General features: G+C 37.4%; 1 protein-coding gene across 3 annotated transcripts in view; it reads left to right on the forward strand.

Annotated features, from left to right (window-relative positions):
* Positions 1-24917, forward strand: part of rtn4rl1b (reticulon 4 receptor-like 1b) — a 274711-nt gene that overhangs the window by 223691 nt on the left and 26103 nt on the right. Inside the window, exon 1 of one of the 3 annotated variants that reach the window (XM_051666142.1) lies at positions 4336-4441. The exons of the other annotated variants lie outside the window; for them this stretch is intronic. Within the exon in view, the coding sequence (XP_051522102.1) occupies positions 4408-4441 (34 nt within the window). The 5' untranslated portion in view covers positions 4336-4407. Of the gene's footprint in view, positions 1-4335; positions 4442-24917 lie in introns of those variants that run through there. 3 annotated transcript variants of the gene reach the window in all.

The following is a 24917-nucleotide window of genomic DNA, read 5'->3' on the forward strand; positions in this document are numbered from 1 at the left end:
TGCACAATTTAGTTATACAGTAAATGATCATTTTCAACCCTGATTTTGTCCCTCTGTCTGAAATGCTCGGTTTTTGCCTAAGCACCTCCATAAAACTTCAATATTAAAGCCCACTGTTATGATTGGCTAACATCATGCAGCCCCTCCAATTCAGAAAACTCAATCAGAAGAGAATGAACCTTGACATTATAAAACAAAATTACAGGGTTTACACTGTTCATCTCAGGCACAGCAGCACCATAAACAATCAAACAGTCATGACATTTGAAATATTCATGAATGAAATGGTTTACTTATGTTTTTGAAGTTTTTTTAACTGCCCCATCCTTCAATAACAGTTCCTTTGCAAAGCTTGAATTGTATTATGTCTGTTCACAAGCAATTCATGCTGACATGAGCCGAAAAAAAAAAACAAACACACAAAGTCCAAAGAATGGTGAAATGACGCACACATTCTGTACCTCAAATTACAGTATTTGACATTTAGTTTTAAGTAAGCTTAATGAACTGTATGTGGGATTTAAAAATCAGTACCCAGAGTTAAAGATAGGGAGATCAAAATTTTGTGAACTGAGGCCAAAATGGTGTGTGCTAGCAGGAGCATCTGGAACTCATACTGTCTGTGTCTGCACATAACATCAGAACATCAAGATGATGGTTGAGTCAGCAAAGCTAAAAGTGGACTACAAGGACCTGGTGGAACTACAGGTCTGTGACATAAACAGTTATGACTGCATGCTTAACAAGTGTGACCAGTGTCCAGGTATAGAGGCCTTACTGCAGATGCTTGAAGAGTCAAACAAAGATGACACACTTCCTAATAACATCACATTTAAGCAGTGGGTTATGAATGACAGAGCAGATATCATCACTGTCGTTCTCTCTAGGGATGAATTCTCTGTTTCTCTGGCTGAGAAACTCCATGCAAAACACCCCATTGGTTGAGGACATCAGCGTGGAAAACTGTGATGTTTTTTGTAAAATTCTTCAACCCACCTGGACCAAGAATATCATTCAAAATGTCTACTGAGGACAAAGTGTGGGTTCCCATGAACAATGTTCTCAGAAAACTGACACCTGCCGAATTGACTATTGTCACTGGATGCTCCCACAACATTTAAGAGAAACAGAGTGAGGAAATCTCACAGCTTCTAATAAAACATGTACATGTAAACATGTAAAATACTGTTCATTTTTCTTATTTGTTATGCTTATATTACATCTGTTCATTTCTCAAAATGCATGAATAAAGTAGGCTTTTCCCCAGATTTCTACTAGCCCTAGCTCTGTAATCTCAATCTCAATGCTACTATAGAGGACTTATTTCTGTAAAAATTTCAGGTTCCTGTCTGGTCCCCCACCAGAGATATTCAACCCGAAAGTGAGGGGAATTTAAAAAAATTGCACTTTGTCACCCCATAAAAAAAGTCTCAAACCTGAAATGTTCTACATGCACACTATATTTACCTGAAGACAGAGACTCAAACCCTTCCCATAATAAATTGACCCTAAAAGTGGAACTGCAATCTTGAGCATTACATTAGGACTTAAGTCTAATTATGTACCTTGTAATGTGCTCGAGAGATCAGTTTTTGTTCCAAGGAGCTAGGACCATTCTTAATAACCAAAATTTGTCGTGTGCCATGACACAAAGATGGCCATCATGGTTAAACCAACTAAAATAAAAATAAAAAACTGGTGGTTTTGCAATACCAATACACAGAGGTAGTCACTCAAAAAAAAAAAAAAAAAAAAAAAAAAAATAGGAAAATGAATAATGGTCAAGCAACCAACAATTATTGGACCACTTGAGATGGACTGACCCAGAACTAGTTTCCCCATATGTTGCATATTCAATGCAATGGGCATTAAATCTCTTAAACTTTCATCCTCTGCAATATTAATCTACCAGTAGACTGTGGCTATCCTTTTTGTTACAGCAATTGTGAAACTGCATTCATAATTCACATCAGAGAGTCAACGCCAGCGTCAAGCTTTGAACTCACCATGAAAAGTGCTTCCAGACAAAAAATGTCTCTCTGCGTTTTGGTGATAGTTAAGACTTGACTTGCTTCTGTGGTAATTAAAATGCGCCTTACAAGTCCTATCTGGGCTTGTTTTGTACATTTTAAATAGCGCTAAAAGCTCCTTTCTCCATCATTTTATCACTGACAGGGAAGCGCTGTCAGAGATTCTTTTATTTATTGAGATAACAACTTCTGCGGCTCTATAATAGGAGAGTAAGACGACAGTACCACCCATTGAATGTTATGGAAGATGTATCCCGCCACTGACCTTTTATCTCACACTTGCTAGATATAAAAGCCACAGTTGCATGATATAAACTCACAGCTGCGTGATAACTCAGAATTTTGACTTTATTCTCAATTTTGACTTTATAACTCACAGTTGCGAGATATAAAGTCGCAAAGTTTTTATAATGCAATTGTGAGTTTAAATCACGTAATTGCGACTTTATGTTTGCATTTGCAGTGGCATAGACTATTTCTCATCATTGTGTCGCGTTCTCGCAAATATAGGCCTATCATTAGCACAATTAAGTTAAAAGTATATAACCATACTATTCAGGCATAAAACATTTTATAGTCAATGTTAGTTGAAGCTTCAGAAGCCTGCAAACACTCGAATGCCTCGCATGTCAACTGGGAACCTATTACAACCTTTAGAATAAGAAAACAACTTATTTTGGTGTGTGTGTGTCTATATGAATAATACTGTATTCATATAATTAGAAATACTGAAATAATCTCACCTGTAGTAAGTCAATCTAGCCACTAGAAACCTACTACAACATTTGGAATGTGAAAATATGATTTGGATGAATTTTAGTGATTATTTAACTTAAATAACTGAATACTATATAAGTCTAATTAGACATATTAGAAAATAAGACCTGTAGTATGTCATGCATCCCACTTTGAGCCTCCTACAATCTTTGGAATGCAGAAATAGGATTTTTGTGAATTTTTGGTTTTTGTTCTTTTCTTAAATAATTGAATATTGTATACGTATAATTAGACATAGTTGAATAATACCTGTAGTAAGTTATTAATCTCACTGGGACCTATTACAACCTTTGGAATAAGAAAATTTAGTAGTTTGTTTTTGTGATTATTTTTTTGTTTGTTTGTTTTTTGTTTTTTTCTAAAATAATTAAATACTGTATCCATATAATTTCACATATTGGGAAAATAAGACCTCACTAGGACCTATTACAACCGAATTGTGAGTTTGTTTCAGGCAACTGCGAGTTATAGTCGAAATTGCAAGTTTTTATCATGCAGTTTTGAGTTTATATCTCAAAATTGCACGTTTATATCTCACAATAGTGACTTTTCTTGGGGCAGAATTGCACACTTGTGGTGGCAATTCTGCTCATTTTTTTCTATTTCCAGTTATATTCTTGTTCCAGAGGGCAAATAGTGAATGCTTACAGATATCAGCATAGAGACATAATGAGCACTCCAGAGAACGTGTAGGCGTGAGGGTAGTCATACGATCCAGCTTTGCTCCAAAAACAAGAAAACAAACTGTGCTGAGATCTGCTCAATATTTTACCTGCTCCTCAATATGGAGTTTTTTTCATTCCAATTCCAGAAAGTGAGTCTGGTAGAGCAGGACAGTCTTCAGTCTGTGCCATTATTATTGGGTTTGAAATCAGGATGAAATGTTATGGACTGCCACAGTGTTCAACATGTCTTTTATGACCATATGAAAATAATGGGCCCAAACACTCTGAAATGCAGAGCAGACAAATGCTGTTATCATCTCATGTAAAGGCAGGAATGATTTCAGTTCCTGAGCCACATCAGTCTACAGCGTATACCTTGTAGACTCAATTTGTTACCTCAAGCAAGTAGCTTGTGTTGAGAAAGGCACCCAGTCTTGTACATCAAGTGGGTCTCGTAAAAGACGAAAGTTCTGTCTCTATATACCTCTCTGATTTCCCTCACTGTATTACTTTGACAGTGGGCCCTTGGCTCACTTATTTCTGTGTGAAAAATATGCCTCTAATTTTTTTTTTTTTTTTTTTTTTTTTCTAACTAGAGCAATCCAGTTTGAACCAATTCCCACCAGTGCACTAAAAAGTTTGTCAAAGAAGCGAGGGGAAGATGAAAAAAAGAAGACTGCCTTGCTTAACAGGGATTTCTTCACCTAAAATGAAAAGCGTTTGCTGAGATTTTTTTCTCCCACAATCTCCATTTCTTTCTCTCCCTGTAATCATTAGTCCCATACTGGGAGATGTGGGTAAGACGGGAGGGGGGGTGGGGGGGATTATGAAAAAATTATATTCCTTTGCCTCAAGCACAGGGTGTGAGTGAGCCACGATGTATTTTCTCGCCTGCCATTTACACATTCGAAAAAGCTGAAGGCGCAGTCAGGGACATGGAGCAAAGCCACCTGCTGCTGCACGCGCTGGGTAAGCATAGCTGATTTACAACCAGCTTTTTTCATTTAAAAATGATTGTGTAACTGTCTGGACTCAATACACCAGTAACAGCGAGTCAGCTCTACCCTTGAAGGGAGAAAAGAGGAGGCTTCAAACAGAAGTCTGTTTCATCTGGGCTAATTTGATCACTGATCAGCTTATTTTGCTTATTTAAAGGAACAGGTTGAAAACAACAAGCCAAATCAATTATATACAATGGCCAATTTCTTCTCTGATAACTATTTCATGAGTTCAGACCATTGTGTAACAGGTGTATTGAATGGGGGGCCTGGGTAGCTCAGTGAGTAAAGACGCTGACTACCACCCCTGGAGTTCACAAGTTCAAATCCCAGGGCATGCGGAGTGGCTCCAGCCAGGTCTCTTAAGCAACCATTTTGGCCTGGTTGCTAGAGAGTGTAGAGTCACATGGGGTAACCTCCTTGTGGTCACTATAATGTGGTTCGCTCTCAGTGGGGCACATGGCGAGCTGTGCGTGGCTGCCGCGAAGAATGGCATGAAGCCTCCACACACGCTATGTCTCCGCGGTAACGCGCTCAACAAGCCACGTGATGAGATGTGCGGATTGACTGTCTCGGACACGTAGGCAACTGAGATTCATCCTCCACCATCCAGATTGAGGCGAGTCACTACGCCATCACAAGGACCTAGAGTGCATTGGGAATTGGGCATTCCAAATTGGGGAGAAAAAAAAAACAAAAGAAAATGTGTTGAACAGAGATGATATTTGAACAATTGCTCAAGAAAACAGTAGAAAGAGAAGGTATGTCTCTCGTTTTCTTCTTCTGAGGGATGGATACTTGCTGTGTCTCTTTTTGGCCATTTTTGACCTATTGCCCTTTAACGAAAAGAGAATTAGGGAAGAGACAAGCTGTGGGCAGACAGAGTGACAGGCATTTAAGAGTCTCGTTAAAAGTAGAATGAAGTATGCACTGTATATGTGGTTGAATTTTATCTCAAAGGATAGTAACCACAAGCCTCTTAGGGTTCGTTCACACAGAACATATTATTGGTCCATCTGCACTAGTTTTCGAATGTTTATCTATACAAACATGCTTTAGATCAGTAGTTCCCAACCTGAATTCACAAGAGGGGTGCGGAATATAATGTACAACTATAATCATCAAATCATTTCTGTCATTATACTTTTGAGATATCTATCTATCTGTTTCTCTCTCTATAATAAATAATAAATATATAATTTCCAGGGGGGGTTAGCACAGAATTTTGTATACTATATGTAATATAAGAAGGAGGGGCTTCAAGGAAAAAAGTTTGGGAACCAGTGTTCTAGATGGACATCCTTGACTATTGCGCTGCATCTCTGTTTTTTCAGCATCATGCTTGGGAACACTGCATTTTGTTTATGCTTTCTCAATTTAACCCTTTAAGCTCGGAGGGTGGTTTTAAAGATTTCCTGTTTCAGTGGCATGCCCAGAATTAAAGGCTTATAACTCGACTTAAAACAAGGAGGGTCAAGTGTTTGGTATTGTTATAAAGAAAACTTTTTCAGAAGTTATAGCATTACAAAAATAATTTCTCTTAGTGTACAAAAATGTCTACGCCAGCAGGCCCATCCGAGCTTAAAGTGTTAAAAAGAATGGCAGCTGTCAAAAACACATCTCAAGAACCTGTGTTCTGTTCCATTAATGCTGTTGCTTCTAGCTTTTAAGCGCAAGGATGTGTTCAGAGTCCTGAGTCCATTTGACGTCAGATTCCGGTTCGTTCGTTTTGTTTTTGTTGGTTTGAAAAAGTAGTCAGAGGTATGGTTTGTGCGAACTCTGGTACGATTCACAGTTGGTATGAAAGCAATCTGTCCTAAAGTCAACAGCAGTAGTGAATTATAATTTGCATCTTTGCATGCTTAGGGTCATACTTATTTTATTATAATATATCTAATTGTAATATATATGTATTATAATCATAGCTGCTTATCTATAAATACATTTCCTTCGTAGAACAGCTCACATTCTTCGCATTTCTCGCAATGCATACCACTTTGGTGGTACAACCAAAGAAACAAATACTCAATAACACAAACTGGAATAGTCTCCTCAAATTGTTTATTAAACAACTGCCGCTTATATTCATGGTGGTACTCACATTGTTTACGCAAACGTAGTGCGGTTTAGACCTAAAATTAAAATGCAAAAAGAGTCCAGCAGGGGAAGGGGTGTAGAATCGAACATGCCATTTAAAAATATCCAAAATTAAAGTGTAAAATAGCTGAGTATAGCACTGTGGTGCTTCGGAAACCTGTGAAACCAAATAAGCTATTCTTTATGTAGCACTGTGATATCATGCAAATTGCAGTGTTTTACAAATCTCCTTATTGCATTAAAGGCAGAGACATACTCAACACCATGTCTTCCCCTCATCTTCCCCTTCAACACATCAGAACATGCAGTCAGGGTTTGTAATATGTAAACATGCATTCAGTTATTTCAAGTGTTGGTGCAAGAGCGCTTTATCTTCCTCTCCATATCTTGGGTCCTCTCCTGGCGAGAGATTCTCTCATGGAGCTCTCCTGCTTTTATTTTCTTGTCTTCCTTTTCACTCCTTTGCTCCCATGAGTGTCTCCTTTGCCACCTCTATCTTTCTCCCTCTCTTTTTTCTTTTTCTCTTTATACATCTGCTGATGGACCTCACTTGAGACAGCTGAGCACACAGTTGTCACCAGTACAACTCACAGTCCCTTCACAGGACATGATGTGCAGGTGCCTGCAGTGTTTTATTAAGGGCTTACACCAAGCCCCAGAGGCAAACGCGCCAAACTAATCATTCCCCCTCCAAAACCTCTACTAGAATGGAAGCTCAGCTGAGTGGCCAATAGAGGCAGAGTTAGTGGAACAAGGCAGGGAGATGTGTTGATAATAACCCCAATGGGGAAATATGTAGGGTAAATGTACTTTTACTAGGCTAAGTCAGCCTGTTGTGGAAGGAACACAGACAGCCACAGCAAACTTCCTTCTAGTCTTCACCTCGTAATACCTCCCTCTCTCTTTCTCTCTTAACAATTTAAAGGGATAGTTCACCAAAAATTAAAATTATGTCATTATTTACTCACCTTCATATTGCCCGAACCTGTATGACTTTCTTTCATCAGTGTACCACAAAGGAAAATCAGTCAATAGGGTTTGGAACAATGTGAGACTGAGTAAATTACATAATTTTCCTTTTTGAGTGTTTAAGTTGATATATTAATGTCACACTTCAACCTAAAGTGTTTCTTTAATTTCATGGTCAGACTTCAAGGATGGTCACCTGTGAGGAGAGACTCTTTTGTGACCTATTCTTTGTGAAATGTGTTATAAAATGGGAATATAGATTTTCGCTCACTCAAGGGACAGGCGTCAACAGCAGATGGCCTTGGAATTGTTCACTTCATTGACATTCAGGTAACTTGTTTGGCTTAGAAAGTATGGCAGAGGCAATTTGGAAATGATCTGGAGCATCTCACTCACTCTGCTGTCAAACCATATGATGAACAAGATGTTCAAATGAGACATTATGGATGTGTCCAAAACCAGAAAATGCTGCATGCGCATAAAATATTCCATTTTCACCAAGAAATAAGCATTGTAGTCTTTAATTTTTTGCTTGGTTATCTCTAAAACTTGAATTTGTTGTAGATCAATAGATGTGACATCATGGTGCCTTGGAAGCCAGTCTGAAATCAGTTCCCTAGGATGTAGCTTCATACAAAAATGCTATCTATTAAAGGGATAGTTCACCCAAAAATTATAATTCTCTCATCATTTACTCACCCGCATGCCGGCACAAACTCGTATAACTTTCTTTCTTCTGTAGCACACAAACGAAGATATTTTGAAGGATGTATGAGGTGGTTTTGCCCAGTTAGTGTAAGTAAATGGGGTCCGAGACTTTCAAGCTCCAAAAAGAGAATAAAAGCAGCATATAAGTAATCCATACGACTCAGGTGGTTTAATCCATGCCTTCTGAAGCAATACGATCACTTTGGGTGAGAAATAAACTATACAAATTAAGTCTTTATTCACTATTACTCTTGACATCCACAGTCTCCTTGGCACATTCATGAGAGAAGCACGCGCTTGATGCATGCGCAGAGTGCTGTACGCAAGCCAGACGGAGTTAACGGGGTGTACTTTTAAAATGTACACTTTCAACAAAAGGTTGATTTGTAAACACTAGAAAATTAAAAAGCAATGTCTTACTAATGTACAATGACACCGTGACAGAGTAACTGGGAACTGCATACAGCATCAAAAACTCACCTTCTGGTGTTCCAATCTGGCTGGATGTCAAGAGTTATAGTGAATAAGGACTTACATTTTTGTGTTTCTCAACCAAAGCAATCGTATCGCTTCAGAAGACATGGATTAAGCAATTAGAGGCGTAAGGATTACTTTTATTCCGCCTTTATGTCCCTTTTGGAGCGTACATTTTTTTGACCCCATTGAATTACACTGGGGAATCTCTGCTCGGTTCAATATTTTAATAGACACTGATGCTAAAAAAATACCGGTATTACCATGATCTGACCAAATTCACTACCCGTTTTCTGTTTGATCACAGTCGGCTGCTTTCAAACACTCACATGCATGTGTTTGCTCATGTGCTTGTGTCTTGTGAAGAATGCAGTACTCCTGTGTGAGACCCTGCGCTGTTTTCAATCAAAATACCCCTCTTTATGTGATATGTAAACACAGCTGTTAATGAATTACCAGTGTAAACAGACGGGATTAAATCTGCACTGTCTTGATGAGATATTAAAGCAAACACAGTCGTTAATGTATAAACAGATGAGACAAATTCTTCCAAATTTTTAGATCTGTGCGATGTCTAAATGTATATAAGCTGCATGATGTCTGTTATTGGCATTCATGCATTCTTACTGCATCAAATCAGTATTATTGTATATCTAATAATCACACAGTAAAGAGTGTCCAGTATTTTCTTTTTGTTTCATTTTGCATTAAATTACTTTTTTTTAATGTTTTATATTATAATTTTTTTAATGTTTAATTGCTACTGTTGCTGAAAAACGTAAAGCACTGTTTACTCTGTTCTCTATTTAATTCCTTTACAAGCTTGAAGCACGTTTTACAAGAGAAACACTGAAGGCCAAATTGTTTTAATTTAAATTGTTAATATTTATTTTTTTAACAAAACTTCTAAAATAACAGTGTTTTATTGCATATTTGCTTACCAGTGCAGTTAACATAGAACTGTTAATGAAGCTTTTTTCCTGCTCGTTTTGCTTTTTAATAGGCATGTTAGAAAGTTTTTTAACAGGATTTTTTAATAACAAAGTTCTGTTTCGTTTATAATGTATTCGTTGCGCCCTCTTGTGGACTAAAGACATTTTAAATTTATATGTTTGATTTACAATTTTATTGCATTTTTGCAGAGAACATATTTGTCATAACCTCTAGTAAATTATGTTTGTTTAGTACCCTTATGTCCAGGTTTTGTAAATCATGATCTTTATTCTAGGCAAAAAAAAAAACAAAAAAAAACAATTGTGATTCTCAATTTATCCAGAATCGTGCAGCTCTACAAGACACTCATGTTGTTCCTCATGTTATCTCTTGTCTTGTTCACGATGAAAAGCAACCTACAATGTAGTGTCGTACATCCCTTTTCACAGACAAAAAGTTGTTAGTTACAAGTTGCAGAATTTTAAAGTAAATAAGAATGAAAGAAGATTTTTTTTTAAAGCCAGATGAATAAACTTTGAAGTTTGTGTTGCTTTCGTATGAGTCAGTGAATCCCGTAAGATGCTGTACTATCTTTAACGTCCAGATTGGCTTTGCTGTAATCAGGACCATACGCTGACTGTTTTATCCAGCTGAGCCTCCCATGTAGCTACTCGCCTAGAAACAACCAAACAAAGCAAAAAAGAGAAGGAAACTAAACAACCCACGGATTGTGACACTGGCTGAGTGGGTGGAATACGGTAGATAGGACACGAGAGACAGCGAGAGACTGAGGATGGGTGGGTGTTGGGATTTACTTTGCTAAAAGGAAGAGGAGGAGCAAGTATGGCCCAACTATAGGGCAGGATTATGTATCGGGCCAGTGGGTTCTCAAAAGTCTCAGGTCATATACAGCATGAACTCAGTGCATACAGTGTAAGCTGATAACTAGGGCCCCCTGTAAGATCAGAAATGTTTTTGTGGTTTCCAATAAGAATATTTTATTCTGTTCAAAATACTGCCTATAGTAAAGGATTAGACTGCATCTCAAATTTAGTTGGTTCACCCCAAAATGAAAATTCTGTCATGATTAAATCATCCTCATCATTCCAAACACATTTGACTTTCATCCGTCGAAAACAAAAGGAGATATTTGGCAGAATGTTAGGGATCGACAGCCTCAGTCACCATTGATTTTCATTGTCATATGGGTTAGGAATGATTGGGATGAGTAAATCAGAATTTTAATTTTTTAGTGAACTAACCCTTTAAGACTTGTGTAGGCCACTATTTTAAGTCATCTAATGTTAGCCTACCAAAACCAGTGTTCCTTAACATTTTAACAAAATCGCCATTGTCACGCTTAATGTAGGATAAGGGACCTGCTACTAGGCGTGGTGGCTTTGAAAGAAGGGAGGGCGCAGCCTCCAAATATGTGTTCCCTGGGGCATTTTGGGACCATGATTGGGCCCTGGCCATCTAATGTAGACTTAATGACTGAAAACATTAGCAAATGAGAAAAGTAATGTATTGCCTTGCCAAAATAACTCAAATGGAAAATGAGTTTCCAAGAGATCTGATGGGATATATGAAGGGACTGCTGTGGATATGTGGTCAGAGTGAAGGTGCAGGCATACTATACTTAAGCTCCATTCACTTCCATTCATAAGCAGGTGAAATGATGTTTCTTATTGGTGATTCTGACTTCCAAATTCATATAGTGAAAAGAAGAGCAGGGCTTCACAATCCAGGGTTTGAAACACCCAAATAGTTTGTTAGGAAACTGCACAAGTTTCGAGAAATTCTGATAGAAATGCTAATGCAGAATTAAAATGTATAATTAATTTTAAAAAATAATAATTATGTAGTTAAAAAGAACTGGAAAAATAACAGAAATATAAAATATTTCTATATATGAAACGAAAGGTTAATATAAAGGTCACAGAATGACCTCTATATAAATATAAAGCAGGGGTTTTTTACACTGTCTGCTGCGTTTTGTTTTAAGGTGTTTTTAGGTTTAATGATTCTAATAATCACTTAACTTGTTTTGAACATTTACTTCATCTAACTTATTAAACTCTTTACTAACCTGTTCAAACTCTCACTGGGTGATGAGGTACCAGCTGTCTCCTTTTGCTGCTCATATCTGTTTACAAAAACACTAGTTACTCATATATATATATAGTTACTATCATGGACCAAACAGGTTCACTTACTATGTTTAGTGATTCTAATCATCACTTAACTTGTTTTGAACTTTTACTTCATCTAACTTACTAAACTCTTTACTAACCTGTTCAAACTGTCACTGATGGGTGATGAGGTACCAGCTGTCTCCACTTGTCGCTCATGTCTGTGAGGCATATTGCCAATGCTTTTAAAGGGGTGGCATTGAATTAGAAAACAAATGTTATCATTAGACGTTAAATTTCGATTTTCAATTCAATATTGTTTTATATAGAATTTTTGAAAGTCTATACAGTATGTAATGCAAGTAGGCCTACATCATAAGAAACTAATTAAATTACTAAAACATTAAGAGTAATCCCTTCAAATTTTAAAGGAAAAAGTAATTTAATTACAGTAATGCGTTACTTTGTAACACGTTACACCCAACAATGCTTTTAGGGGTGGGCGATATAAGCAAATATTGTACTGTGAAATTCTTAACACTTCTGGTAGAACATATATCGTGATATACACTTTATGGAAAGTGATTAAACTTATGAAAAAATCAAGTTCCATTTGTATTTAAAACAATGTCCAGAGTAATGATAGAAGTTCCATATCCACTATGTCCGATGAAAGTACTTAAGCTCTTTGTTTGAGTATTTACAGAACAAAATTAAATATTGCTGAATAAAATACCATCAAGGTCTGCTTTCATTTTTAAATTTCAGTCAGTTTTCATTTTAAGCATCTTTAGGTGTCTTCACTCTCCCCGCACTGTATGCCGAGAAAAGTGCTAATTTAAATAAAAAAATAACACGGGGCCTGGGTAAGACACTGGCTACCACCCCTGGAGTTCGCTAGTTCGAATCCCAGGGCATGCTGAGTGACTCCAGCCGGGTCTCCTAAGCTACCAAATTGGCCCGGTTGCTAGGGAGGGTACAGTCACACGGGGTAACCTCCTTGTGATCGCTATAATGTGGTTCGCTCTCAGTCGGGCGTGTGGTGAGTTGTGTGTGGATGCCGTGGTGGAAGGCGTGAAGCCTCCACACACGCTATATTTCCGCGGTAACGTGCTCAACAAGCCACGTGATAAGATGCGCAGGTCGACAGTCTCAGACATGGAGGCAGCTGAAATTTGTCCTCCGCCACCCGGATTGAGGTGAGTCACTATGCCACCACAAGGACGTAGAGCACATTGGGAATTGGGCATTCCAAATTGGGAGTAAAAAAAAAAGCACAACCAACTAACGATGGCTAAAAATGCACATTCCCTAGCAAACGGCAGCACTTTGCTTCACCACATTAGCAAGGATACATGAAAGTTTCTCGTGGTTGACATATTTCTGTCCATATATCGATGTAGTCAGTATTCCACCCACCACAAGTCACTTTAAATTGTTTGTTGACATTATCTTTTAGCCTCCCACATCCCTTGACAAACCTTTTGAAGAAATAAACTATGCTCTTTTGAGCTGCACGTGCATGATTCATGGTAGCTTTGGAAATGGCTCACAGCAACCTAGCTAGCATTATCCACTCCTGCATAGAAAAAAAACTCAAGTTAATCAACAGCTAACATTTGCCAAGCTAGCAAGCAAAGTAAACATACAAGCAATTTACATAATGCTAAATATGACAATCCACATTTTGTTTTATTACTCCTGACACATTTTCACTGGTTATCAAGTTAAATGTGAGTATGTTGGCTACTACACTCAGCTATGCTATACACATGTATGGTTAAATGTTGGTCTTTTAGATTAATACAACGTTAAAAATTAAATGGTAAAAGTCTAAATCTATAATACGCTATAAACAAATAATCAGTATGTATTACAGATAGCTATTTTATCCTCTCACATTCGTTGCTCATGCTTCTCATCTTCTCTGGGTGGGAAATACGGCCGCTCTGAAGCAGCACATTCAGGCTGTGTCTCGTTTGGAAGGTTGCGTCCTCCGGAGGTCGCATTTGTCGGCCACATAAGTCATCAAGGCTGTCTCGTTTCAGAAAAGCGAGTAGGACACTTTGAATGCAGCCTTCAAATGCGACCTTCTTTCATGGGAATTCGGAGGATGCATGATGTATATCCTTCGTGGGCACTCACAACCCACAATTCTTTGCTTCAACAGAAATGTCTAAAAAAAAAAAATGACGCCAATTTGCCCATAAATATGATGTTCAAACGCAAGAAATGTTAATTCCCAAGTTGAAGTACCTCAGTAGATGGGTGCAGAGTATATAATATGTATAATTATATTAATATATATTTAAAATAAAGTATTAGACTAAAAGTACACCTGTAAAATCTATTTTCTTTTCTCTTTACATCTTTATAACTCTCCTAAAATTGACCTCATACATTCCCTTCTAAAGGGACTTTGTTACCTTCTCACTCAAAACGCTGGCGCTTGTCAAAGAGTGGCGTGCTGTCATAGCAACCATGTTACGTTCCGTTTCCGTTTGTCCTATGAAGGCCGTCTCGTTTAAATGAGATTTGTTTAAAGGAGGACGCTCAGTATACTGCAGCCTTCAAAGGACGCGTCCTACCTAGCACGCAGCCTTCGAAATGAGACACAGCCTCAGTTAAGCAGCAGGGCAGGGCAACCGATTGATTTTCTTCTTCTTTTGAGGTTTATTGGAGGTTGGCAAAAAACTAATTGGTGCATTACCACCACCAACTGGTATGGAGTGTGGATCAGAATGTCTAGTATTTCAATATCCTCTTTACTTCCTTTTTTCCTTCCTCCTTTCCATTATCCTCCTTTTTCTTTTCCTTACTTATATCCTCTCAATTAAATTATTTATTCTAAGATATTGAAATAGGATTCGGTAACAATCCTTTTCCGGGCTCTTTTGTAGAATATCTATTATATCAAAGTTTTCTTTTATCTTGAATCAGATTCCTTCTTTCTGCTTCATATTTCTGACAGTGGATCATAACATGATCTGTTGTTTCTTCTTACCCACAGTAGTCGCATCTGCCTGTATTATGTTTACCTATTTTGTATAGTGTACTGTTTAGTCCAGTGTGTCCAAATCTAAGTCTTGATATTTGTATGTCCTCTCTACTGATCTTTCCTGCACACCTCATCTCTCCCACTTTCCTTTGAATTCTATAGAACCATCATCCTTTCCTTTCCTTCCTTCCTTCCATTGCTTTTGCCACCTTTCCTTCAATCTTTGCTTAATAATGCTCTTGATTTCTGTCCTGCTGAGGCTAACTATCAAATCAATATGCTCATTTGTTGTGGTTTCCTTTGCCACCTTATCTGCCATTTCATTTCCTTTGATACCAATATGTGCCGGTACCCATAAAAATATTACTGTAAGTCCCATCATTTGAATTCTGTATAATTCTTGTTGTATTTCTATCAAAATGTCTGGTCTGCTGTCTGAATAACTGTACTGTAAGCTGGCTAGTGATGAACTTGAGTCTGAACAAACAATTGCTCTCAGTGGTCTTGCATCCTCCATCCACTGTACTGATAACAATATTGCAAGCATTTCTCCTGTATAAACTGATTATCCTTCACTGATCCTTTTCCATACTGAGATGTGAACTCTGGAACAATAAATGCTACTCCTATTTTATTAACTATACTCGTTGATGCATCTGTGTAGATCTGGATGTAACTGTGGTAATTATCAATATGTGTTTGTGTGGTATGTGAATTAAGCTCCCTATCCTTGTTCTTCTTTTCTAATATCGTAAAATCTACTGTGGGGTCAGGAAGTATCCAAGGTTGTATTGTTGGTAATTGCGTTGTTAGACTAATGTTTAACTGACCTATTTTAAGTCCTGTTGCTTTCTGTGTCCATCCAAAGCTTTTTGCTTCCTTCCTTTTCCCAACAAGGTTTTAAAGTATCTTGTGTTGGATGACCTTGACTATGACCCTGTAAATTAACCCAGTAATTCAGTGATAGCTGTATCCTTCTAATTTCTAGTGGCATTTCTCCCATTTCTACCTGTTATGCTGCTGTTGGGGTTGTTTTAAATGCACCTGTACATAATCTCGAAGCCTGAAATTGTATATTATTTAACTTTTTGAGAGATGTGTCTGCTGCTGATCCATACACCATACAACCATAATCTAATACTGATCTAATGAATCCACTGTATATGGCCCTCAAAGCAGTCCTGTCTGTCCCCCATTCACTTCCAACTAATTTAGTACTTTCTTACATTTGTCCAATTTTGTTCTGAATATGTACTACCCATGTAATTCTTTCATCAAACCATAACCCTAGAAACGTAAAGTGCTTCACTCCTTCCGATTCTTGATTATATAATTTTAGTTTTATCTCACTACCAATTATATTCCTTGTGAGGAACATTGTCTTTGTCTTGTCAACTGAAAATTTAAAACCCCATTTATATGACTATTCTTCTATTTTTGTGATGGCCCCCTGCAGTTTCTTTACAATGAATTCCATATTTCTTCCCCTCTTCCAAACTGCTCCATCATCTGCAAAAAGTGAAAACCACATCCCATTAATACATAATTTATCATAATGGATAATAATAAAGGGCTTACTATGCTTCTTTGAAGTGTTCCATTTTAACAGATTTTTTTCCTGAATAGCTCTTTCCTATTTTGACTTGAATTTATTTTCTTAGTAAAAAGTCCTTGATCCATCTATATATCTGAACTTTGATATCTATTTTACAAAGTCTGATTAATAATCCTTCTTTCCACATCATATCATATGCCTTCTCTATATCGAAGAAGACAGCCACTACACTTTCTCTGTTTATTTGTGCTTATTTCATGTTCAAGACATAAAGGTGGATCCATGGTATTTCTTCTTCTCCTAAAGCCACTCTGGTATTTGAATATATATCCTTTATTTTCTATGTAATATGTTAACCTTTAATTTGTCATTTTCTCCATTATTTTGCAGATGTTGGATGTTAAAGCAATTGGTCTATAATTCCCTAGGTTTTTGCAATCTTTTCTTGGTTTGCGTATTGGAATTACAACAGCCTCCTACCAGCTTTGTGGTAATTTCCCTTCCTCCCAAACTTTATTATATAGTTCTAGTAAAATATTTTTGGATGATTCACTGAGATGGTTTATCATTGTGTAACAAATCTGATCCTTGCCTGGTGCTGACATCGTAGTTTTCTTGAGAGAGCGGTTCAATTCTGTCTTTGTAAATGGCACGTTTAGTAATTCATTGGTGTTTTCTTCATGCTGTAATAACTCTTCGTTCTCCGCTATCGTAGTTTCCTTTCCTGTTTTCCCCTCCTCACTAATCTATTTTGAACTCTGAATTTTGACAAAAGTTTTTGCCAGCATCTCTGCTTTCTCATATGGTACCCATACTCTCCTTTAATCCCATTCATTCTTTTTATCATTCTCCAAATTTTATCAATTCCTGTCTCCCTTCCCACTGAGTCACAGAATTTCCTCCAGAAGTCCTTCTTTGCATTTTTTATGATTCTCCTTCCATTTGCTTGCATCCTTTTATATTCAATAAGATTCTGAAAACTGTGATTCCTTTTCAACATTTTAAAAGCTTTATTTTGAGACTTAATTGCTTTATCACATTCCTTTGTCCACTATGGTACAATCTTCTCTTTGTGCTTACCACCCTACTTCTGCATAGACTGCTTTGCAGCCTCTAGAATAGCTTTACAAACAGCATCGTTTTAATTATCAACATTGCCACTAATATCCATTTTATTTTTATTTATTTATTTATTTATTTAATTTTTTTTTTTTTGCATTTCTTGGTCACTAATATACCCAAATTTCTCCCAATCAGCACTACTGAAAATCAATTTCTGTATCATATTCTTCTAAACTCAGGCCTACTTCAATCACTATCGGATAATGGTCACTTTCTACAGTTGTTCCTCTAACTACTTCCAATGAGCAAACACCTGCCATTGAGGTTTATTGGTGGTTGGCAAACAAAATTGGTATGGGCATTAAAATCTCCACAATATATCACTTTCCCTCCTAAATGTACATCGAGTTCATCCATTAATTCTGTTGAAAGCTTATTACAGGGATTGTAAAAGTTAACAATTTTGATATTTCCTTCTTTTGTCCAAACTTCTTTTATTATATATTCCAACTCGGTTCCTTTCCCCAGAACTCTATATTGTATATCTTGCTTTAAAAATATTATACACCCACCTCCACTGCCCTCACCTCTAACTCTGCGGATACTATCATAGCCTTTAATATTAAAATCTAATGCTGGCTTAAGCCAGGTTTCTTGAACACATTTAATTTCTAGTTTCTTTCTAAACTCTTTAATGAAACCTTTAAACTCTTGGCCATTTGCTAATAAACTTCTTGCATTCCATTGTAGAATATTCAGATTGTCTTATCACTTGGTTCTCCCGGCTTCCCATCTGCTTCTAATCTTTTATTGATATGCTCCCAGGATACATCTTTTATACTTAAAAACATCTCAGCTCCCTTCACAATTATTTTAATTTTCTCTGTTTTGTGTTTGACTTCATCAGTACAATTGATTACGTAGGCAATGAACAACATCAGCTTATCCACTGTCAGTGCGGTATTAGTTTTCTCTGTTTGACCTACCTCTGATCTCGAAATGTGATTAACTTTGTCTGTTTCATCTCTTGTCCTTTGTCCTTGTACCCTCTTCATTGCCTCTGCATAGCTTATGTTGTTAACTGCTTTTAATTGCTCAATTTCTACAGCCCTCTTCCTGACATCACAACCACCATATGTAACCATGTGTTGCCCTGCACAGTTAAAACATTTATCCTGCACATTACCTCCACTGTCTTCAATTCTATGTTCACCTCCACATTTGAGACACCTCTGCTTTCCTTTGCACACTGCTGCTATATGCCCATACCTCTGGCATTTGTAACAGCAAAGCGGGGGAGGGATATACAGCCAAACTGGGAAGCTCATACATCTGATTCGAACTTTTCTGGGAGCACGGACTCCTTAAACTCCAGAAAAACAGACAAACTATCAACCCTTTCGCCATTAATTGTTTTTAGCAACCTCTTTATTCTATTCACCTTGCTCCCAAAAATACTCAGTTTGAGTTTTTCCAAGTCTTCATTTAAAGGAATACCTGTTATTACTCCCCGCATCACTCTACTCTCACCCAGAATCCTTCTTTCACTCACTATTTTCTTGCAAATGTTTTCAATATGCAAAGCTTTATTTTTCTTTTCTTTCGTTTTACATGTTACCACAAGTTTCCATCTCTCAAAATCTTGGCCATTTCCACCTGATGCAGTGAGATCCAGCAGATGGAAATAACTTCAATAAATCAGATGATTTGTAGAAGGAATATCACATTTTAATTTGTAAAAATAATAAATTAATATAAATTAAATAATGAATACTGAATAAATGCAATAATACAGAAAAATAAACATTTGATTGTAAGATGTTAAGTAGATATATCTTATGGATATATCCAGGGACTAAGTCCTGGTATAAACCTAATAATACAAAGTCTTGTCTTTTGTCTTTGTCTAATGAACTATGTAAGTAAATGGAAAAAAGTTAAAGTACAGAGAGTCAAGATGAGTCCTCAAAGTTGGAGATCAGATGCGAAGAGCTAGAGGGTTGAGATGTTAGTCTGACAATCAAAGATTAGTTAAGGTCTTTATACCCTCTTGAGACTATGCCAAAAAAGACTTCCTTTTTTGGTACAGCAAGTTCTGCACGGGTTGAAGTTGTAACTCAAGGTGTCAGGTCATATTGTTATGACCTATTGAAGTGCTAAAGCTGTGGTTATGTGGAAGGAATATGTTGCAGGATAGCTCGTGCATATATCTATGCCAAGTGCTCGTAAATTTCATGATCTCAGCAAAGTGCACACACAGGTGTCTTAGAGGCATCCTGTGTGTGCAGACTGGCATATGTACATTGCTTGGAACAATAACAACTATAAAACCAAGCTCTCTCTGCAAACTCATCAGGTCAAAAGGGCAACAAGTTCTTATACTAAGAGTCCAAAATGTATATACTTGGTCTCACAAATGTCCCAGTTTCTTACTGGAACACTGGACACACACAAGACACAAACCATAAACAAGGGCAGAGAAAGAGTATGAAGTAATCTTCTAACACACATTGAACATATAAGGCTTACGTCTGGTAACATGCATGTATAAAACACAGGAATACAAGGATGGGCATATAAGGGATACATGGAGTATTAATACAGTGATAATGTTATATAAAGAATAGACATAAGCTGATTACATAAATGTGAGTATATGAATATATATTACATAGTATCAATAAGCAAAAGTATAAAAAATATAGGAAGGACTCTAGCCACTTGCATCACACCTCTCCTAGCATATTTTTCAATTCCCTAGACAAAGCTATCTGACTCGGATTAACATGTTCATCCTCCTTTCTAATGTAAGGATTATTTTCACAGCCTTTTTCTGAATAACTCTACTGCCTTCATCTGAATTGTTCCCTTCTAAGCTCCTTTTACTGTTTTGATTTGTGAACAAACTTCCTTCATCTCACCTGTTTTTTCCCTTTCCTCATCCTTTTCCACTAGACACTGGAGTCCAGTTATCAAAATCCATATCATCATCTTCATCCCCTACCTCAGTCGCCATTCTGATCCAGTCATAAACCAGTTTATGCCAACCACCAAGTCCAAAGTCCAAAAGTTCGACACATGGGCTCGCATTCGAGACCTCTCTTCACCAATTGATTTTGACCAATCACAACGATTTCAATCACAATGCGAAAGGTAAAGTCAGGACTGGATCACATATGTGGATTCTATTTTGAACAACCACAGCTAAAAATGCAGGTTAACGAAGCCGAAATAACGGAGAAAAGTAGTATTGCCAGGCAATATTAAACTAAAATTACTTAAACTAAAAGTAGTAATGCCATGGCGATACTCACGGTGGCGGCCACGATATAAAGAATATATAAAGAATACAATCTTATGAGGTGCATGGTTTGCAGTGTTTTAGGACAGTGTAGTAGATGTATTTAACATTTTAAATGTATTAATTAGTTTTGTATTAATTTTTCATTAAAAACTGAAGCCCTAAGTGACATTATATCAAATTTATATAAATATTGTAAAATTTAGAGTGACTGCACCTTTTAAGGTGAGAAAGAAATATGAAAAAGGAACAATAGATAGAGAAAGGAAGAGAGTGAAAGAAAGAGTGAAGGAATCAAGGACAGCAGTAAGGTGGTAAAAGTACATGAGAAGAAGAGAACGGTGATTCTCTCTCCTTGTGCCAATGATGTGAGACAGGAGTTGGCTAGAATGATGATGAACACAAGAGGCAGGAGGGTGGAAAGACATAAGATGGAAAACAATGAAAAAAATGACAAGCCGTAACAGTAAATGGAGTTATGAAGCAGCAAGGAAAATGGTAATACATACAGTAGCACCAAGTGTGAAAAAGGAGGACCCCCAACCCCCCCCCCCCCCCCCACACACACACACACATCTTTCCTAAGCCTAATGGCATTCTTTCAAAATATCTTTACATGGCCTGTTATATTATTAACCAGTTTGAGGCCTTGCACAGTTAAACTGACATGAGAGCTGCATTAGGTTACAGGTCTAAGAACAAAAATTGAAGTCAGTAAAGTTCCATCAGCTACACCTGTCGCATAGACAAAGCTCCATAAGCACCCTTGATAGATTTGTTGATTCTTTCATTGTTCCGTGTAAATTTAATTTAGTCTAATTGCCATTTGAATAGGGAAGAAAGATGTAGTTGCAAAAAAACATCTATTATTCAACGGTGTTGTGCAAATGAAGTGATAAGTGCATTGGTTTCTGTGAATGGGAATGTTTTGACTGCAGTAACTGTGACCCTGTGATTGAGGAGGTCAGAGCAGCAGTGCTTGGGTCTCCATGCTGCACTCTGGCTGTCAGGTCTAATCTGTTGTGTTTCTGCAGCGAGGGTCCCACAAGCTACTCTCACAGAGATCTTTTTCACACTTAAAGATAACTGGCTGATAGTACTACTTGTTTTTATTTAAATTTTCCAGCCAGCCTTCTAAGAGTAGTGCCTTAAAACTCTCATTGAGGCCGCCTATTGCTTCTGTCTACACTTAAAGGGGTAGTTCACCACAAAATAAAAAAATTCTGTAATTTGCTCACCCTCATGTCCTTCCAAACCTATATGGCTTTCTTTTGTGGGAACACCAAAGAAGTTTAACCGAATGTCTGAGCTGCTCTCTTTCATAGGCCTGTCCATTTCCTAAAAGGACAACAAAAAAAGCATCATAAATATAGTTCATAAGACTCGTGCACTATATTCCATGACTTCTGAAACCATATGATAGCTTTGTGTGACAAATAGACCAAAATTAAAAAAATCTTGCTTTTTAGCCTTGGTCAGCATTCACTTTAAAGATATAGTTCACCTAAAAATAAAAAATGATCTGATAATTTACTCACACTCAAGTTCCACACCTGTAAAACCCAGTAAATGATGACAGAATTTTCATTTTTGGGTGAACTGTCCCTTTAATTATGTGTACAAGATTAGGTTGGACATTCTGCTATAAATAACTTCTTTTGTGTTCCACGGAAGTAAGTCATAGGCGTTTAAAAAAACTGAGGGTGAGTAAATGAAGACAGAATTTTTATTTTGGGTAAACTATTCTTTAAAATGTGTGTGTGTGCGTGTGTGTGTGAGATTTTTATTTATTTCTTTTTTTTTTTCTTTTTTTTCTGGTTTTTAAGCATGCGTTTCCAAAGAGAAATTTAAAAAATTCAATCCACTTCAGTTCCATGATTTATCTCCTCCAAATCTGGACCATGCGACTGGTTAGCTTGCACGGCATGCACCACGGGCACGCACACATGTGAAGGAGCACCATTTTCTTAAGACAGTCTCTGAAATGTGATGAAAAATGCCAATACTAAAAGGAAGTGAGCTGGACAACTGGCCCCTTCGGTTGCAGCCAGGACTGGGGTGTGCCGTCCTGCCTCGAGCGAGGTGTGTTGAAGCTGTAAATCATTCATCACAAAAACCTTTTACCGACAGTTCATTCGGTAAACGTTACTTGTGTCCGCCGGCTCTCATCCATTCAGAATACTGCAACTGAAACACGGCGCTCTTGAGTGGGCCAATAACAAATGATTCTGTCTGGCTGATCAATTGCCGACATCAAGCTTTAAATTTAAATGAGAGACGAGTGGAAAATTAGCTCTTTGCAAATGTCCTTAGGCAATGTATTAGCCAGCCACTGAATAAGGCTGAACATTAAAAGAGCCAAGATGAATTGATGTCAAAGTGAATTGCAGATACTTGGCCTGATATGAGCCATTAACAAATGACGAACCCAAGCAACCTTCAAACGCAAAACATATGGATTAGCCCTTTTGAAAAGGTTTACTGTGAGTGTCTTAAAGGACAAAAGAACATGCAAGACAGGCTGTCATACTGAGCAAGGCCAAGTACTAGATGTAAAACTTAGTCTTCATACACCATTCCAAATCAGCATGTCATACGTTAAGCTCAATGATTTATAGCAGAACATAAAGGCCTCAGTGCGACTGCCATATTAATTATGTTATACAACAGCACACGTTGATGTAGATCTGACATTGCACCTGTGGGACAGCATTGGGTGGGTGGGTGTGCTGCACTGATTTATACTCGGTCTGATTTGTACATGGTTGATCTAAGGGTGCCGTGATAGACAGCTTCTTAAACGCAGCATCATCATTCACTGCGCATCTGCACTCTGATGAAAGAGTGCAGTCCAGGATTTGATTGTTGTACGAGAGATGATCGGGACATTTTCACGCCCCCATCACTTCTGTCTGATTACTCAAAGGACCTGCAAACTAAACAAACACTACAACAATACCCCTCCTTCTACTCTCAATAGAAGTAAATCGAATTAACATCACGGTGACATCTATTAAATTCCTATAATTAAAATCCAGGTATTAAACATCTGTAGATTCCTCAGCTGTCCGTCTTGGCTTTTCTGTAACCCCCTGCCTCTAAATCGTCTTCCGATAGCAGTGTATTCATGGGCACATGCCACTGAAATCCCTCTCTTCAGTATTTACATGCCCCCATATGGCAGCTGTTTGTTTAGACAGATTATTTTTACCTTCTCAACTTGAAAACTGCTGCTGTCACCAGAATGGAGCAGCTTTTCTCACTTTCTTTTCATCACACCTCCTTCCCCTTTTTAAATGTCTGGCTTTGTGTGTGCATTTGTTCATTTGCTGTGTAATCCATGTCATACAGGCAGGTGACACATGTTTATGCAAAAGTAAATGCATAAAAGTAAGTAAATTCAACATAAAATGGCATATGCAACCCATAACGCTTAATTTTAAAATCTACTTTTATTTGCTATTATTGCCGTTATCTATATTACATTAGTATTCAATTTATGTGATAACTATAGATTTTGGAATGGCAACATTGACATGAGGTACTTTTCCATATGGCTACCTCTCTGTGCGCCAAACCCATCTTTGGTGTTTGCTGCCAAAAAGTTTTATTTTTGTTTTATCTGACAATAGAACCCTGTCCCATTTGAAGTTCCAGTAGTGTCTGGCAAACTGAAGATGCTTGAGTTTGTTGTTGAATGAGAACAGAGGCTTTTTTCTTGAAACCCTCCCATACATCTTGTTGTGATGTAGGTTATGTCTTATTGTAGTTTTGTAGACTTTCTGACCCCAAGACCCAACTAATTTCTGCAATTCTCCTGCTGTGATCCTTGGAGAATTTTTGGCTACTCGAGCCATCCTTCTCACTGTGCATGGAGACAATAACACACAATAAACACCCATCCTTTTCCAGGCCGATTTTTAACATTTCCAGTTAATTGGAACTTCTTAATTATTGCCCTGATGGTGGAAATGGATGTTTTCAATGCTTTAGCTATTTTCTTATAGCCATTTCCCATTTTGTGAAGCTCAAAAACCTCTTGCCGCACATCATAACTTTATTCTTTGATCTTACCCATTGTGATGGATGACTAAGGGAATTTGGCTTGTGTGTTACCTCATATTTGTACCCCTGTGAAACAGGAAGTCATGGCTGAACAATTTCATGTTCCTAGTCACCCAGGTGTACTAATTAAAGTAAAGTAAATTAGTTCACTTC

This window comes from Myxocyprinus asiaticus, chromosome 31 (genome assembly GCF_019703515.2).
Source record: "Myxocyprinus asiaticus isolate MX2 ecotype Aquarium Trade chromosome 31, UBuf_Myxa_2, whole genome shotgun sequence".
In the NCBI taxonomy this organism is placed as follows: Eukaryota; Metazoa; Chordata; class Actinopteri; order Cypriniformes; family Catostomidae; genus Myxocyprinus; species Myxocyprinus asiaticus.